Below are 19,089 nucleotides of genomic sequence, written 5' to 3' on the forward strand. Positions count from 1 at the left end.
GAAGACGGCGGCAGACGGGGCCGTTGGGGCGGGGGGGAGCCCGGGGCCGGCCGGGGGGAGCCGGCGGCGGGGGGGGGAAGACGGCGGCAGACGGGGCCGTTGGGGCGGGGGGGAGCCCGGGGCCGGCCTGGGGGAGCAGGGGGCGGGGGGGGGAAGACGGCGGCAGACGGGGCCGTTGGGGCGGGGGGGAGCCCGGGGCCGGCCGGGGGGAGCCGGCGGCGGACGGACCCGTGCTCACCTTGTCCGAGTCGAGGTCGGGGTCGGCCTGGCAGAGGCGGAAGAGGAAGGACTTGGGGTCCCTGCAGAGCGTCTGCCGAGTGGTCAGGAAGCAGGTGCCCCCCACGTTCAGCCGCACCCACTTGCCGGGGACGGCGCCGGGGGGCGGCGCGGAGCTGCAGCGGCGGCAGGGCGCGCCCGAGCCTCCCAGGCTGAGGCCGCCGATCGGGGGCACCGGGAAATCGCAGTGGTTCTCCGCCGCCATTCCCGCAGCCGCCGGAAGCGCCGCCCCAGCTGCGCCTCCCACCGGAAGCGCCCCTCGGGGAACCGCTCCCCTCCCGCCGCCGCCGCCGCCGCCGCCGGCCCCGCCCCCGCCCCGGAAGCGGCGCGGCGCTCGCCCGCCCCCCCCCGCCGCCGCCGCCGCCGCACGGAGCAAGGAGGAGGCGGAGGCCGGCCCGGACCCTACATGCCTTTATTACAGACTACCGAGCATAAGTGAAATCCATCATCCAGTCACTAGCTACACATGTACAGCACAGAGATCTGTCGAGAGGAAAATAAACAGTCATTAAATTATGAGATATGATTAAATCATCGACCAATAGAAAATTTATATAATAAAGCCAGAAAAAAGGTGTAAAATATAGTTTACAATAATTATTCACATTCAAGGCTGTACATCAATACATACAACACCATGGCCCCGAACATGAATTCAATCCAAATAATTCATATATTAGAATTTAAATAACATAGACTGAACTAGAGGCCAACAAGAGCCAGCAAATAACCTTATAAGAATAAAAATACAAAAGTGTGTATCTTATCATTGCAGTATCTGCTTCCATTTTCATATGTTCTTGGGGTAGGGGAATTGTGTGTGAGAGGGAGAGTGGCTGTTTGGGGGGGTGGGGATTTTTTCCTTTTTTCTTTTTTTTTTTTTCCTTTTTTTTTTTTCTCCTTTTTTGCTTTACCTGTACATCACAGTTACAGCTACAAACCAGGTAGAGAATATTATACACATAACTGACTGCCACCAACCTGAAAAACACTAGCATACAACTATCAAAACTGATTATGGTTCCTAATTTTTTTGTCAGATACAGCAATTTTAAGTTCTGCCACCATTCAGAACATTTGCCACATCCAATCAGAGCTGGTACATGGTCATAGGATGTTTTGTCAAGTGGTAACCATCCAAATTCACTGCCATGCAGACAGACTAGGTTACTGGGTGCTTAAGAACTTCACCATGTTCACTGTATAAAGTCATATTTCTTAGGAAAAAAAATGAACTCCTCAATTCATCACGGTCCTCATCTTAACTGAAAATGTGCCATTTTGGGTCAGAGAATTACTTGCCTGCAAGCGCACTTGATCAACAGATGGACAATGTGTGTCATGAAGCTTTGCAGGAGGAACAACTCCTTTTGATTAATAAAATATTTGCCTAAAATACTACAGGCATTCAGTAAAACTTAATATATAAATACCACACCTATTTGTGTAATTCCCTAGTAGAAAGAATAATCAGAATCCACAGACCACATCTTTAGACAACTATTAATACACAAGTTTTTCATAGATGAGGTGTTCAAATTAAGTGTTCTTTCATCCACAGACCAAAGGAAGTTGTTTTGACTTTGCTAAATCATTCAGAAGAAAAATTCATGTGTGGAAAATCCCTAGGATTCTTTAAAGCTCCCAATACAAAATTTAGTAATGTTAAGCACAGTCATTAAGCATGTTGTATTATGAAAGTGGAGTAGATGCATCACATCTTTTTTCAACCTGCTGAAGTTTTTCTGGGATTATATATAGCAGATACACTTCACAGTTAAATCATGGTAGGAGGAGAAAAACAATCAGTGGAGCGCAGTACTATTTGGTAGGTTATGGTGTCTTCAGCATCTACTGCTTAGCAAATGACAACTTATTAGCCCGGGTGGCTAATAAGTCATAATATAATAAGTATAATAATTAGTCTGCTCCCACTGCTTTGCCATCACATCTGAAGTTGAAAGAGGTACAAAAGTCATCTTCAAAGTCCAGTTTTGAGCAGGAAATATTTTAAGGACAGTGGCAATTGAGTAATTTCTCCATTTTTATCAAAGAAGTTCCAAACTTTCCATGACTGGGCTAGAAACTGAACAACGTGGCTCAAAAATCCTTTCTAGTAGTAGTACTTCAGCCTTTAAGCTCCACCCAATACAAAAACGATGCAACAACCACTTTCCTGAACTTCGAATCTCAAACAAAACATGAGTCACATCATTAACCACCAAAATCTTTACAAATGATAGGTAAGTGTTCAATTTGCACAAGACTGAATGAATTACGAGACTGCTTTTTTTAATAGGGTTGCAGTGAGGAGCCTGAAGAGTCTTTCAGTGATTAGCAACCTTTTTCTGCTCGGAAAGACCGCAGATTAAGAGCAGGGAGAGTAACTTGTTTATCTGCAGCTTTGAAAAAATCTCCCTCTTGTATTTGATTCCATGAACTCCCATGAATCACTGGAGTAGTCTTCAAGACAATGATTTGAAATTATCCCATTCTTCAATTATACACATCTAAAATAGGAACTAGCCCTTCATAGTATGCAGCACCTTCCAATACACATTTAAGTGGGCAAACTGATGAAACTTACTTAAATCCACAGTTGTTTGTCTTGCCTCACCCTACCCTTCCACCATCTTCCAAGAACTACAGCTTTCACTTAAAGTCAGAGAAAGGCAAACACCTCTCCCAGAAAAGCTTCTGGTCCCTTCCCAAAAAAGCAGCAGTTGAGGAAGACTCAATTCAGAACATTAAAGTTCTGAAGGGAAGAATGCCTGTAAGAGAGGCTCACAGTTTTCTAATGATGCCATTGTCAAAAGAAAAAAAAAAAAAAGAAAAGAGAAAAGGAATACTAGAATACAAACATCAATTTTCCAGACTTCTGCAGCTTACTGCTGTCAAGATTTCTTTGGTTGAAAGTTTTTGGGGGCAGGGAGGAAGTAGACAGAGGAGTTTCTTTTACGGTATGAAAAACCAAAGGAAGTATTTTGTTATGGCAAGATGACTGCACATCTAAATGTTATAGAAAACATGTCTGAATATTTTTAGATTTCCACATATTTAGCTGAAGCTAAGGCCAGTGGAGATCACTCTAGTTCCTACTGAAGCTAAGAAATTCACTAGTAGCAGAACAACTTTGCCAGAGACTCTTGGAAGCCAAGTTTTGGCACACTGAACAACTGCAGTAGCATCATGAAACTCCATCACTGCCAGACTCTCCAGTATGAAGTTGGGAATATGTCTATATCTCTATACCAAAAGCTAAATCCAGAATCTGTACAATTCCCTCTAGTGGACCCAACTTACAGGTGGAATTCAACAGCTACAGAACAAATGGGTACCACCACCACAAACTCAGACTGCATGTCATCTTGGTTATGATGATAACTATAGGTTTAACAAAAGGTGTACTGCGCTATTCAGATTTCACTGGCGAGGAGTCTGCCTTCTATGTGGTGAAATTTCTTATGATGGAACGTGAACGGTCTGTTTTTCTTATCTCGGACACCTTAGCTCCCCTAACACCGGGCACTGTAAGCTAGTGATTTACTTTTCTCAAGCCTGTGTATATGGTGGGATAACATAAAAGACAACTGCAAGAATATAGTTTCACCAAATGAAAAAGCAACTGCACTGTCTTCTTTAAAGACCGGAAGAGACTAAGAACTGAACTGTCATCAAGCTTAACCACACAATACTTTTTTTTTTTTTTTTTTTTAAAAAGAATGCACAATAAACCTCCCTCTCCCAGTACAACAAATAAATCTAGCTTTCATGCATTTTCTGAGACATCTGATAAGCCACAAAACAGCAGCCTGTGAGTTTTCTTAACATTACAGCTGAACTTTTTTCTTTAGTGGAAGGAAAAAGCACTTCATAACAGACCTCAAGAGGCAAAGAGATGGTGGTATTTGCAGAAGATGAATAAATAGGTGTGATGTTTATACTGCTTTTAAAACAAGGAAGGAATGCCTTTGCCCAGACCTGGGTCATCCCTCTCTGCAACGTTCAGGGACATGGGTGTGTTGAAAACACCATTAGGGAAGTCATTTTAGCATGTAGGAAAAGTTGTCTTTGCTACATTGCAAGAAATGTTTGACCACAAAAAAGCCTTAATTTGAAAAGGATAAAGGAGACTGATATGAAAAATATTTTCATTTTATAGATATGCCTTAAGTACCATACATTTTCCCCTTTGTATTAACATTTTCATTTGAATTTTCAACCATTCAGATTACTGTATGGGTCTAACACTTAAACTGTTTAAAACTTTTTTCGGAATTGCTAAAAGGTCTGAAGTATTTGCCCAAAGACCAAAAATAGGATTATTTGTACATCTCATTATACAAAGAGACAAAAATCAAGTAATCAATTGTACAAAGTTTTCACTCTTCCTTCTCTACCCAGGTAAATAGGTTGGCCCCACTAAAATGCACAATACATGCACACCCTGGAAAGAAAGCTTCCAGCCCTCATCTCCTGAAAAGGTGAAAAACTATTTTACTACTTCAACAGTAACTTTTTTTTTTTTTTTTTTTACACTAACTAGTTAATTTTTTAGTTAGCATTAGTTAAAAGCATGCTGGTAAGTTTATTGTCCCTTGATTAAACACACGTATGCATCAAATTAAAATTAAAATTCAAAGTTTAAAACTTTATATGCTTCAGAAGCCAACATTTCAATTTTAGAAAACTTTCAGTGCCATGTTCAGCATTTTACTCTCTCACAACCTGTATCATCGGAGTCCATCTGCCAGACACATACATCTGATTCATTCACATAATTATTAAAGTACCACATAAATCCTGCAACCAGAACTATATTAGGAGTTATGCAAGGGTGCAACTGACCTGGCTACAAATGCCATATACCAATAAGCTAGGGGACAGAGGGGAAAGGAAGAGAAAACAAAGAGGTGATGCTTAGGAGAGGCATATAAAAGCTCCCTGATGAAATACAGTTTAATGATAATCTGAAAGTCACAGAAAACTCCAGCCCCATAAAATGTAAGGCTGGTACATGATTTGGGGTGTGTGCGTGTGGATTGGTTTTAACTGTTCTTAAGTGAAGCTGGTAATGCAAGGTCTATCCACTAGTTTGCAGCAGAAACTGAGCTGAAGTGCACAAAAGCAAGATCTTCATTGCAATGATATGCATGTGGAAGCCTCAACAGAAGCACAAAGAGCAAGCAAAGCGACCCTGAATTCCATTAGGTTTTTGCTTTTTTTAAAAAAACAAAACAAAACAAAACAAAAAGAACAGAGTATTTCAGACATATGCTTCCCCTTGAGATGGGTAATAGGTGGGTTGGGAAGATTCCTCTGATCGGCTGCACGTGGAGTTCTAGCAGCAAGTAGGGAGACTGGGAAATTTTGGATGAGCTTTACTATTTAGCAGCATTCTGGTGGTATCTGTGCCGCCAAACTTCATGTATCTTTTTGCACCATTTATGAGCATTCCCACTTGGGTCCATCAGGTAATATGTCCTGTTTGGCTACAAGTGAACAATATTTCAATGAGTATTCCAAACACAGTTAAACCAAAAAGCAGCAAATATTCTGCACCTACCAGTAAAACAAATATTCAGAATCAGTTCATCATTTTTTCAAAAGTTTAAATTTAATTACAATTATATAACAGCATATACTAGTGAGATAAACAGTCAAACTGACAATATATTGTTAGTATACTGCTTGGGAGCCACTCTATATAAGAGGGCTATATTTCAAAAGTCATTCTTAAGAACTTCTTTTCAGACTACAAAATCCACTTTAAATAAGACTTCAAACTTATTTCAAGAAAAGACGTATGTTAGTTCTTTTTTTGTTAAGATATTAAGGCTAATAATCTACAATCAACGTAATTCTGCAATTAATACTTATATTAATAAGAATTAAGAACTAAATTTTCTCTGAAAAAAATTTTCTTTTCTAACAATTCAAAATAATTTTCTAAGAATCTTAGTGTAACTTGTAAAAAAATTAAAATCACTTACTGTGTGAACAAAAAATGTCTTAAAATTCTTGGCTTCCGGGCGCAACTCTAAAGACCACGGAATTTCTCCTTTTAGAACTTTGTTGACAGGATCCACGTAATACAGATGGGGCCCTTCTGTGAGCAGCAACTGGCGTCGACGTGCAAACAATCCCTAACAAGAGAAGTAGCAACAGCAATATAAAATGCATAAAGATAAAGAATAAAACTACTTAATACTCCCAGATCTGTTCTTTTAGGGTCTATGGGATATCGGCACTTATACTGATACTCTCAAGATGAGGGTTACCATGAGATTATCAGCTATTTAGTGAGGAAGATCTATAGACTGTAAAACAGCAATATTAACATGTTCTGGTTTGCAAAACAGACTTCTTTCTTGCGGGGAGGGCAGGGGAAGACGGGGGATGTAAGTTCCTAGATCTCTGAACTTATCAGAAGCAGAATTAAAACAGCTCAGTCAGAGAACAGTATGTTTGACTTCTGCGGAGTTTCTTTTGCTTTACCTATATGACCTCATTGCTCTTTTTTCTGGGTCTCAGTGCATTAATACCATATGGCAAAAAACAAGCAGTATTTTAAAAAAGCATGTTCAAGTTTAACAAAACATAAAACAGCTAGTTGTACAGAATGAAGCAAAACAGTATCTTTTGTCAAAGATTCCTGCACAGAAATAAGTAGCCATGACTTTCTGTAGAAAATAAGGAGTAAAGAGGTAATAACTTTCATGAAAGACAACCCACATTCCTGTAAAGCTGACACAAACCAAGACTTGTTGCTCCTATGCACCATGTTATAGTTAATACTTAAAGCTGTTCTAATGCCATCTCCTCTGCCTCTGTCAGGATATAGGCACTAATAAGATCCAGAAAAAAAGAATGACAGTTCAGGACAACATGCGCGTATATTTTAGCTCCAAATATTAATGGCTCAATCCACATGCAGACATGCATCGACACAAAGTATTTACTGGACTATCAGATAAATAGGCGGAGGGGAAAAGAAAATTTACTGCAGTTGTGAAGTGAAAGCACTAATAGCACATTTGCTTTTTGCCTTTTCTAAAAATCAAGAGCATTCCACAAAATTAAAGAAAAAAAAATCTCTTTACAGGAAAAACTACATCTATAAAAATAAATGAGTTTGACACTTAAAATTAGGTTAAACAAGGAAGTTTTAGAACAGATTCTTCATCTACACTGCAACTGTGCAAGACAGTGACAACTGAACTTTCACTATAGAGTATTAAAAAAAGCCAAAATACCCTTACCTTTCTTTTGTCTACTGGACCCATTTTTAGGATTAAGTTGTTTTCTACAAACTGATGCCTTAAAAGAAAGAAAAATAACTATTACTCCACAAGTAATTCTTCCACAGAACAGCCACCATTTTTTAAACTTGGTAATTTTCCATGTCTCTCTAGCAGTCTCCTTTTCCTCCAGAGTCCTGAACAACTTTAATAGATGAGTTTTGGCCTCTTCCTCATTCCACGCTAAACAGCCATTTTCTAAAATCTGTCAGAAAAGTCACAAATGAGAAACTCCTCTCAAGAGCGAAGAGAAATGCTACTGAGCACAAGATCTGGAGGTACTGTGATTAGGTATCAACAGAAAAGTATCATGCCAAAAAAAAAAAAACCCACAAACCACCTTGTATCAACTGTAAGGGAGAGAGGGAATCTAACTAGTTCTAGGTCTCTGTAAACGAACAGACTTCCCAACACTGGTGTAGTGATATTCCTGACTATCCTGTACACATCCTTCATGTCTTTTAGACCTTGTAAAGTTTAGAAATGCAGTATTAGAGATTTTTTGATGCTACTGCTTTAAAATTAGACATCAAGAAAAATCTAGTTCCTAACTGTTCACTTGAAAATACTAAGATTCACAAAAATTAATTTGAATCAAAATGATGTCTTCCTCAATTCCTTACTTCAATGCAAACAACAGAGAGCTATATTCAAAGATCTTACCAAGGATTTCCACCAGCTTGCTTTGCCAGAAGTAACTTCTTCTCATCTTCAGAAAACTGTAAGTCCAGCTCAAAAGAATTGTTGTCAAGATCATGAATATACTGTTCAATATTGCCTCCTGATGTCTGTGGGGGACTTGTCTCTGGGGCAGACAAGGAATGGGAGGAGGCAGAACCAGAAACTTGCATGCAACCGAACTGACTCAGAAGATTGTCATACTAAAGGAGGAAAAAATTCGAAGTTAGAAGATTGCTTGCTTGCTTGCTTCATTAAAAGTTTCTTTTGCATTGAACAACTAGGGTTGCTTTTATTTTAAGACTTTGCTTTGGTTCAGCATGCTTTTGAGGACAAAGGCAGCCTACTCTGTAGATGACAGGTACTTCTCACAAAAAAGCCTGCTTAGCTAAAAGCAAGCAAACCAGAATGTCTTCCAAACAGCAGCTTCATCAGAAAAGCGTCGACTAGTTTAACTTTTGCCCACTAGTTGTTTATTAAATTCCATTAATGGAGTCTTTTAATTAAAGTATAACCAGTAGTAGTTTTAATGCAAATATTTGATAAAGCAATAATTATGCTTTATGATGATCTCAAGCAGCATCAGAGCTGATTATAGCAAAAGAGAAACATACATTTCCATAACAGTCTTCATCATCCTCTGACATGGCAGGTAGGTATGCTGTGAGTTTTGGGGGGGTCTGAAGATGTAGGTTCTCCCATGCAATGGATTCAAAGAAGGGATGAGCCTTAAGAGGTCCATACCCTCCCATTTCTTCACATCCTAATCTGTTGGTAGCATCCAGAACCTGAACAAATTAAAATGAAGTTAACGTGCATAAAATGAGAAAACCTTCCAAAATTCACATTAAACCCTTGAACGACGGCTGAGCACCATTCACATTTGTACTGTTACGTGCAGAAACTCTTAAAACCAGTTGGTCTTACTCCCTCGAACATACATGTCTAGAATACCAGGAGACTGATTAAAATAAAAGAGGTTACTTGTTAGTATGTCTTGTCAGAACCATTTTGTATTAGATCAGCTTGCATAGCTGGAAAAGGGGGCACTTTTGGGGGGCCCCACAATTTTTCAGCTTCGTTTTTTTCATAAAACAAAGCCAAGCAAACACACAGCGAAGGCCTGATGGAGCATTCCTTTAAGCCTAGCCTAGCATCACATTCTGGCAATGCAAGACAGCTATTGCAGCTGTAGGTGGTGCCAAAGATCAACCTCTCAAGCACCCTAAACAGCACAGTTCTCAGGATGTTGACACAACCTGAACCTCACCACACAGTGTGCACTGGATTGGCCATAGAACTGGCCTGCATAGAACTGTAAAGGGTTCCATAGAACTGGAACCCTTTACAAGGGCAGTACTCATTGTCTATCCACAGACGCAAGTCACAGAGGATTTTTTTCCCATGCTAATATGCCAGACTATCCAGCTTCAAGTAGCCTAAAACAAGTTGAAATGTTTTCTGCATATTCACTTTATTATCATTGCTATTTCTCGCTAAGACAACTTTTTTTCCTCTTCTGTCAAACATTCACATAGAGAGTAACTATTTGGCTGATACAGTAATGAGACGTGGATTTCAGTGCTCTAAAATGCAAGGCAAGTTGATTTGTATTGTAACAAATACATCTCTCTGTGATATACAGAACACTGTTTTCAAGGAAATAATGCATTACGCAACTTGCTAAGAATTAAGCGGAGTACCATGTAAACCTGAATAGTCGAATCTTGAATTTGACATCTTGAATGAATTTCAATTTTTGTATGTGCTACACAGTATTTAGAACCATTTGCTTTCACTTGACTGAGACGTATATCCTGTCCACACTTTAGAATTCAGATACAAAAATCTAAGTGCTGTTTAATAATAGATATCAACTCCCCTATGCAGTCAATAATGCTCACAGTTGTACTTACTACAAGGTTTGTGATAGAGTGAATAAAAACTTCGGGAAAAAGGAGCTACATGATACACTGAATGAATCCAATGTCATCAAATCATTTAAGAGGAGCAAATATTTACCAATAGCTTTTCTACAAGGTCTTTTGCCTTGGGAAAAAATTTTTCTGGAAAGTCATATTCCAACTTTATTATCTTCTGGAATATAAGATACTCATTTCTGCAAAAGAGAAAAAAAATAGCTCTAGTTATTAGTTCTCCATGATTCTTTCATCTTAGCAGTGTGCAGGATGGATTAAACAGGAGCGCTACAAGCTAAAAGTCAAGTTCCCATAAATCCCTCTGGCATACTTAAGGGGAAGCAGTCTTCTAAATACGATCCTGTAAGCACTAAACGCTTGAATAATAATGGGAAAGGTTCAAATGGCTCAGTACAGGGAGCCTCATACCCTCTTTGTGAAGACATAGATTCCTTGATGATATAAACTATATGGGGAATGCTAGGATACTTTTAGCAACCTCTCAGGAACTCAAGCTATACTTGTCTTAGCATCTTTATGACTTCAAAAAGGAAATCTAAATAATTACACAAGTAAAAGCAGACATGTCAGTAATACTGAAAGTACACTACAGTAAGTTATACTTCAGAATTGGGAGTAAGGTAAAAAAAACAAACACAAGTCAATGCATTCATGCAACTGAAGTCTCTTACCCAGCTCTAAATGGAGGCAATCCAGCTACAAGCTGATATATTATACATCCCAGAGCCCAGAGGTCAGAGCTTTGAAAGAAAGTGGGGGGAGGACACAGAAAACATATAGCCGTTAATATTTTTCTATATTAAGCCTGTAAACTGTATGTAAAAAAAAAAAATTTAATCGTCTGCTAACCTAGCATGAACAAGGCAGACAAGCCTTCCATTTAGCATAATTCCTATATAATTTCACTTTGTTCCTTGACAGGAGAGCAGGCTAACAACAGTAATTCAAAACAAAAAAATTACTAGCCCATGTACAAGATAGCTGAATAGTCAAAGAGTATAAATTGAGACTAAAATGAAGACTTATTACCCACTACAGCAATTCAAAGTTGAATCCAACTCAATGCAGTGTATGCTCCACCAGAATTAAAATCCTTTCCCCTATATATTTATATATAAAAAAAAACCCCACACAACAAAACCCCCCAAAAAACACCTTTATCACTGAAAGCTTTCTTTCAGACACAAACAAAATGGCAGGCTGTATGGCACATGAAAGGAGAAAAGGAAAAGTTTTAGTGTGGTGGCCTGAAAGATATTTTTGAATTACTTTACCCCCAATGTAAAATGTACTTTACCCCTAGATTTGGTAAGGCTTAGAAATCCTCATGGAAGACTAATAATAAAGACTGCAAGCTACTCAAATTAGAAGTCTTCTGTAAAGATGAAGCATGATGTAACTGCTAAAAGGACATCGTAGCCTGGTGAAGTCTTCCTGCTAGCCAAATCATTCAAAATCTCTTTAAAAGTAGCAAAGAGGAAAGTCTAATGCTATTTATATCATTTCAAGAAACACTAGCACAACTTACCATGGTTATTCACGTAAGAGACATCTTTTCCCCCACATGTTCTCAGTGATTACTTTGAATGGTTATTTTTCCATCATTGTAATAAAACACACGCACAACAACCTTTAGGTTATCATGAAGAATCAATTTAAGTGAGATTCCCAGGTGATATTTCTCAAGTGTAACATTCATACAGGACACAGAGACAAACTTTAAACCACAGCAAACCAAGTAAAGCTCAGAAAAAACAGGAGAAGGGCTACAGCTTTCTTAGACTTGTCTTTAGATCAACTCATACTAACAGACAGGACATGATGTTCTGTTGCATTACAGCAGGAATTTCCATATTAGAGCCAGCTTATATAACACAGAATTAAAAAAGATGATTTCATTTGGCTAGAACAAATATATTCTGGTTTATTATTATATAGGGGAAGGGAAATTAAATTTTTCAGCACAAACTTCCTTCTCCTGGAAGCACCTCATCCTGTCTGTAGGATCCCAGAAGGAAAGAACCACTGAGAAAACTAGCCCTCAGACAAGGGGCAATACTCACTAAGGCAAGGAGTAATACTCACTAAGAAAAGATACTTCAAACTATCTCTAAGAAATAAAGAAACCTTGTTTCTTTGTAGTGCTAAATACTTTTTCCATTTAATAGTGTCCTGATGGAAGCTAGTACAATTCTCAGACACAATAGAGTCTTCTCACCTTTTACAGGCAGATTTCTCTGTCAACAGTTCTGGAGAAACATACTGTGCTGTCCCTACGAATGAGTTTGCCCGTGCTGGGAAGAGAATTAAAAGAGGTAAGTAAATACATACTTATAGGGAAGACAAAGAAAAACACTATCGAAAATTATGTAATGTTACAAAGAACCCACAGAGAACTTCTTTTCCCTTCCCATCCACAAAATCTACTTGGATAAGACAAATCAGTTTATCTCACTGATCTGTATTCGGTTCATGAAATTAGGCATTTTTTTTTTTTAGGGAAGGAAAATCAAATCTACTAATGCAAGCTTACTGCATCCTGGTTAAAAAAAATTAAGTTTATCACAAAAAATATCGTTCAGATATGTCAGAATTATCCCATTGCCTAAATTTTCAGGAGCAGAAGTCCATCAGTTGACATCTGACATAGTCTAAGCAGAAACAGAGTCAAAATTGTTTTAAGATATCTAATTTTTTGTAATGATACTCAAAGGTTGTAATTTCATAAATTCATTTTACTGACATTCTCAAGACCACTTCCTACAGTTAGCTAAGCCACGTGACAAGAAGTGAATAACTGCATACCTTGTCTGCTATCTGCAGATAGTACTTTTGCTGTTCCGAAGTCTGTTATTTGAATGTGCATGTCTTCATTTAGTAAAATGTTCTCTGGCTTAAGGTCCCTGAAAAAAAAGTAGATTTTTATATTAAAAATAGCACATAAACTAACATTGCAAAACAGATTAGGTGGTTTATATACATAATGTAATCATAAATGACACAGATATTCTGTAAATATTGTTATGCCATCTTTTCCTTGACTTATAGTTGTCAAGACGCAGACTGATGCTAACAGATTTTGCAAAGCTCGCTCATTTCCATTTTTTCTAAAAAGACCTGAAGTAATGAATAGTTAATCATAAAATGAAGTCACTGTGCACTTAGTTCAACAAAATCCAAAAAGCAGTTATTCCCAAGCCTTAACTTAAATAATTTCTGACAGACTGATATGGCAGTTAAGATATTCTAGACCCACTTACTCACAGCGCAGAACTTCACTTAGTCAAACAAGGACAAAAAAGCAGTGAATGAAACTAAATGTCTAGAACAGATGAAAACTGTAACACACCTCCACTCTTAGAGAGTGGCATGTTTACCTTTGTCACTTCCAAATCCATGTGTAATTTAAACATATACATACACATACATCTATATCCCCATACTAACCTTTTTCAGAGCAACTTGTCATCGTAAAGTGCTGCTGTCTGATGTCATATTTCCTTAGGCAGCAGAAAATTCCAAGAGTTTTTAGCCACTGCTAGGGCTATGATCTTTTAATTAAATAAACTTTACAATGAGTTCTCTGATTACACAATTATACCACTTTGTTTTGAGCTTCACATAGTGATCTTCATATAAAGGCAAGCCTAACACTTTTATAATACAAGATTTCCAATACAGGCTCAGTAAGACTGACAATCATGCTCTATTTATTTTGGAAGCATTCTCTCAGTCTAACACATACACAGAATAACAAAAGTAAAATTGGGAACCCTTGAACTTTTTTGTAGCAGATGTCCCATTTCAAATTCCAATAGAAAATTTTACACTTTCAGTGATTTCCATATGCAGCCCCTTCAGATTCTATTCCCAGATATTTTCAGAAAGGTATTAGGAAAATACTTTGCCTTTTTAAGTATAACGAAAAAGTGAAAATGCTATCAGAATTATGATTAGCCAGCTTTTTGACAACCATCATCAATTGTTCCATGAACAACTGCTTGGGAACCTACAGATGCAACAGATTTCCTCCCAAATCCAAGCTCTGTGGCTCATACTTCTCAGACTTACAAGCTCATTTGAATATCGCACCAAACAGTTTTAATTTGAATTTACTCAATACTGACAAAACATGCTTATCCAGATAATATCAACACATCATAACAATTGTAAAGGTCCTATTAAAAACTTTGCTAATTTTCACCATTTACTTAGTTCTTGTCTAACCGTGTGGAAATTGTTCACTCAGTGAAAACTGACTTGCATTAATTTACTTTTACTGATGATGTGCTATACACTAATTCACAAACCAGCAGAAATCTAGTTGTTTTTGCTACATAATACCACAGGAAAAAAGGTTAATCAAAAAGCCAACCTCTGTTTTTAAATCATCTAGTTTGAAAAAGACAAGAGAAGCTTTTGGGAATGCAAGTCCTACGCCAAAAAGCTTTTCTCATTTTTCCAGCTAGATCAGTTGGTCTACTAATAGAGACTCCCTCGCCTCCTAAAGTTCTCTTTGCTTAACTCCCTGTGTTATCTTAACAGTACTTCCACCAATGAAACGCTATTACGTTCTCATTAGCCTTCATAAAGTCCATGTTTGGTTTAGATTTCATTAAGAAACATTCATTAAGAACATCTCTAGAAAAATACCGTGTGCATAATCAAAAGCACGCTGTTCTTGATTTTGTGTATTACCTGTGAATAATTCCCTTCCCATGCAAATACTCCAGGGCTGACACAATTTCAGCAGTATAAAACCTGGTACAGGTCTCATCGAATGAGCCAATTTTGCGTATATACTTTAGAAGCTCTCCATTTTTGGCATAGCTAAGCCCAAAATCTGAATGTAAGAAGTTAAGGTCTATCACTAGGACATTTTAAAATAAAAATCTCCGCACCTTATTCCGAAGACAAAAAACAAAAATAATGAACAAAAAGAAATGAACAAAAGTTGATTAATTTGAAACTTTACAGAGTAACAACCCAAAACAATTTATTATTAAATGCATTCAAAGCCTAGGACACAGGTCCTAATTTACCATAACAAAGACTAAATAGGGGTTAAAATTGTAATTTTTCCAGAGACAGTCATCTGAATAATTGATTTAAACTGTATACATAATTGTCTACAAAGACAACCATTTACAATCATAATGAGTACTCAATCTAAGCTTATTATTGCCCTTCATCTGGAAAGTTACAAAAAGTTAGTCTTGTATACAATGAGTAATGTTTACATTACGGAGGACAACTCCTTTAGGTCTTGTTAGGGCACGCATACACACACACAGACATATAAAAGCTGTTAGCACATTTAGCAGCCTCTGCAGAAAAACCCATCAGCTACTTAGGGTCTGATCTATCCTTTTACCCTTAGCAAAGCCACTTCCAATTAGGATGTTTAAGAGGATATTCATGTTATCAATAATCCCTTCACAGCAAAGCAAACAAACAAAGCCAAAAAACCCTCCAAACAAACTGACTGCAAGCTGATGAGCTTTCAAGATGAAACTGCACTTCGCAGTTACTGCTGGGGAGAAGACTTGGGAACAGTTGCTCAAACAGAAGCTTTTTAGCATTCTGTCATTCAGATTGTTCTGTAAGCACTTACACATAAGAAACCTTATAGCAGGTCTAATTGTTTAAATGAGAATTAATAGTAAACATAGCTGGTTACTCCTATTTTGAATATAAGGATTTTAGTATTTTACTGTATATATCAGAAGCAAAACATTACAATCCCCCTTCCCCCCCTCCCCCGGAAAACCCACTCTTTTAAGATGAATTGTTGCAAATTCCCCTTTATCATTTACCACATGAACAATAAAAATAATTTTCATTCATCTTCTCCCACCCCCACCATTCCCTCTTCTCTTTGAGGGGGCACACTCATTCTACTCACTTAATGTTTACGATTAAAAGCATTATTGCAAAAACTGCATCTCAAACATTTCTCAAAAATATTTTAAATATCTGAAGTTATTTTCATCGTTTGTTAGCGGCTGTTTTAAAGGAACCAAAATTGGGGATTATTATTTTTAAGAAAGTGTAATAAGTACTTGAACTCAAAGGATACAGAGCTTTTCATCATCCTGAAAGGTGAAGTAGAGTTTCACAAAAAAAGGGTGATCCAGACGGGACATTACATCTCGCTCGCGTGTCACATATGGTACTTTGTTTTCTTTTATGATATGACGTTTTTCCAGAATTTTAACTTAATGAAAAAGACAGAGTGAAAATGCAGAGAAGCAGCAACCAAATGAAGTCTGCCTAAGCAAATCTGGGAATCCTTTTGTTAGATAAAATTAGCATAAAGTCCCTAATTCTTACTTTTGAACATGAGTTTCATAACACAACTATATTGATATAGTATCTTAAAAAATGTTCATGTTGAAGGAATCAATACTTACTGGCATATTCTCTAGAACTTGCCAGTTCTCGAGCCAAGACAACCTGTTGTGATAGGAGAAAAAATACAATGTAGCCATTTATTAAAGACACATAATAAAATTGATTTTCATCCGCCAGTAGGTATTTAACATACTCCTTGCCCAAAATAAACTACCACAACTCCAATCAGCAGAATATTTAAGCATGTGCTCATATTATGCTGGCTTCAGTGAGACCGCTGCAGAAATTCAGTTCAGTGTAACACCACTTGTTTTGCTAAAACACCTATAAACCTGATTGGGTAATCACTAATTTACATTTTGTTTACAGAAGAGTTCTGAAGACTGTAACATAAACCAGAGTAAATTGCTGAAGCTCCTTAAAGAAAAAAATACTTACAGTAGTATTTATAAATAAGTCAATTACCACAGTACGTTTTCATAATGTAAAGGATTTAAAAATAAAATGTATGTGAAAGATTAGAAGTGAGAAGCAAGACAGCTGTTAGATATTTACAGTTTGTTAGGAAAAACAGTTAAAGAAAGGGAATGAGAGCTTTCCAAATAGCAGAAGCAGGGGAGAAAGTTTCAAGTAAGTAGTTCTACATTTTTAAAGGGAAACATTTTTAAGAGGAATACAAATTAAAGTCTGTCTTTCAAGAAAGCAGCTCCATAAAAGGCAACTTTCAAGATAGTCTGAAAAATCCTCTTACCTGAATTCAAGTAATAACTTAGTAACAACACATTACAATAAGTTTTGGGTTTTTTTCCTCCTCATTTTAGGTTTCTAGTCATTCCAATACATTGTTAGAATGTCAACATTATGCAAAAATAAGCCTTTCATAGTGATTTTTTAAAAATTGTTTCTAATCCACTTCTCAATCTATTTCAATCACCTTGCAAAGTCAGTTACAACAGAGTACTCCAAAACTGTATTCCATATACCTGATGTTAAACATTAGGTATTTCGGAAAAAGAGCTTCTAAGACCGACCTTTTCCAGGTCAATTGATTTTTCAAGGTGAAAAGAGAAGTGCATGCAGTTTCACTCTTCCAGTATTAGAAAAACAAAATCTTGGTACAGCATCAGAGGTACCTTTACTTTTCTAAGTAAGTACACCACATACAAACACATCTGAAGTTCACAGTATTTGATTTGTACTAGAAACAGCCAGTCTCTTACAAGCTGTGTCCTTACAGAAACAATTTTGGAAATTCTTCTGTGTACACCTTTAATATTTAAAGCTGTGCAATCAGACAAGAACGTTCAAAACTTTTCTAATTTTTGTTGCCAGGTTTCATCAATCAAGTTACTGTGAAAGTTACTGAGAACGGGTAATTTTTAAAATTCATTATTTAGTAAACAGCTAGATGGCCAGATGTATACTGCTAACTTTCTGCATTTTGGAAATGGATACTTTTACACGTTCCTAAAACTCCTCATTGTCAACAGTAAGAAAAATCCCCATCTGTAAATCTTGATCTTTCCTTCCTATCATGGACAGAGTCCATTGTCAGGTAGCAGAAGTGATTAGCTATTTGACACAGATGGAAAAATACCTCAGCTAATAACTCTCAAATCTGAATTAAGCTGTAGCGCTCCCAAAACTGATTGACTCCCATCCAGTCCTGCACTGCATGAAAGTTCTTACCACCAGATTTAAGATATGTTGTACATTATATATAGACATTCATACTGAGCAGCTGTGTTATATAAGTACACAGGATCAAAGATTTTCCTTAGGTACCCTTCTCAATGAAGGCATCTGAATATACCATATATTCTCAGTTTCTTCTAACTAGTAAGCCACAAAAAAAGTGGAATTACAAGAAAGAAGGGAGAACGAAGAGGTACATATTAACACCACATATGCTATCAGGGGCTTGAATCTCATCCACCCTACGGGAAGAAGTGATAGGAATAAGGAATGTAAGTCCTACAGAAAGGAATTAGAACAGATAAGTTAGCTGAAACTGAAAAAAAGATTCACAGAACATGTAAGCATCAAATTCAGGTAACAACAAAACAAGGGAAAATTTAGTTAAACTTCTCAAATTGGAGGAAAGCAAGATAAGAAGAACAGAGTCTTCAAGAGAAGGCTACAAAGCAGAAATAATGGCCAATATACTTGGCAAACAATGTCCAAGCCCAATTCTAAGTTTGAACAAATACTTCAGACTGCCAGAGATTAAGTCTGCATTTAACAACTGGATTTGGCCAAATACTCATAATTCTCTTAGAGCTCCTTCTTCTTTTAAGGGAAGTCTCATTTATAGGTGGAAACAAATCCAAAGAAAGAACATATCAGCCATCTAGGAGGTTAGTAGGATAGCATGCTTATCCAAGCATGAAGATTGTAATTCTACCATTAGAGAACAGATAGCCTTCAGTTCCTCTCAGAATAGTATCTACGAGGCAAGTACATTTTCACTACTTTAAGGAGTGCAGCAACAATGGGAGGGCCCAAAGGTAGAGTTTGCCCACATTTGTATAACTGCCTGT

General features: G+C 37.5%; 2 protein-coding genes across 17 annotated transcripts in view; both read right to left on the reverse strand.

The window, feature by feature from the left end:
* KCTD5 (potassium channel tetramerization domain containing 5) overlaps window positions 1-588 on the reverse strand; it is a 34,134-nt gene extending 33,546 nt beyond the window's left edge. The window contains exon 1 of one of the 2 annotated variants that reach the window (XM_068908498.1): window positions 239-588. In XM_068908498.1, coding sequence (XP_068764599.1) covers window positions 239-481 — 243 coding nt within the window. In that variant the 5' untranslated portion in view covers window positions 482-588. The remainder of the gene's footprint in view (window positions 1-238) is intronic. The other variant, XM_068908499.1, reaches the window with a different exon arrangement.
* Window positions 589-671: 83 nt separating this feature from the next.
* Window positions 672-19,089, reverse strand: part of PDPK1 (3-phosphoinositide dependent protein kinase 1) — a 35,706-nt gene continuing 17,288 nt past the window's right edge. For all 15 annotated transcript variants that reach the window (XM_068907907.1, XM_068907906.1, XM_068907902.1 and 12 more), the window contains 12 exons: window positions 16,609-16,651; window positions 16,275-16,412; window positions 14,894-15,038; window positions 13,001-13,098; window positions 12,414-12,489; window positions 10,867-10,935; window positions 10,278-10,374; window positions 8,870-9,043; window positions 8,241-8,458; window positions 7,539-7,596; window positions 6,270-6,422; window positions 672-5,768 (listed from right to left, as the gene is read on the reverse strand). In XM_068907907.1, coding sequence (XP_068764008.1) covers window positions 5,661-5,768; window positions 6,270-6,422; window positions 7,539-7,596; window positions 8,241-8,458; window positions 8,870-9,043; window positions 10,278-10,374; window positions 10,867-10,935; window positions 12,414-12,489; window positions 13,001-13,098; window positions 14,894-15,038; window positions 16,275-16,412; window positions 16,609-16,651 — 1,377 coding nt within the window. In that variant the 3' untranslated portion in view covers window positions 672-5,660. The remainder of the gene's footprint in view (window positions 5,769-6,269; window positions 6,423-7,538; window positions 7,597-8,240; window positions 8,459-8,869; window positions 9,044-10,277; window positions 10,375-10,866; window positions 10,936-12,413; window positions 12,490-13,000; window positions 13,099-14,893; window positions 15,039-16,274; window positions 16,413-16,608; window positions 16,652-19,089) is intronic.

The sequence above is a fragment of the Struthio camelus genome, chromosome 15 (genome assembly GCF_040807025.1).
Source record: "Struthio camelus isolate bStrCam1 chromosome 15, bStrCam1.hap1, whole genome shotgun sequence".
Classification (NCBI taxonomy): Eukaryota; Metazoa; Chordata; class Aves; order Struthioniformes; family Struthionidae; genus Struthio; species Struthio camelus.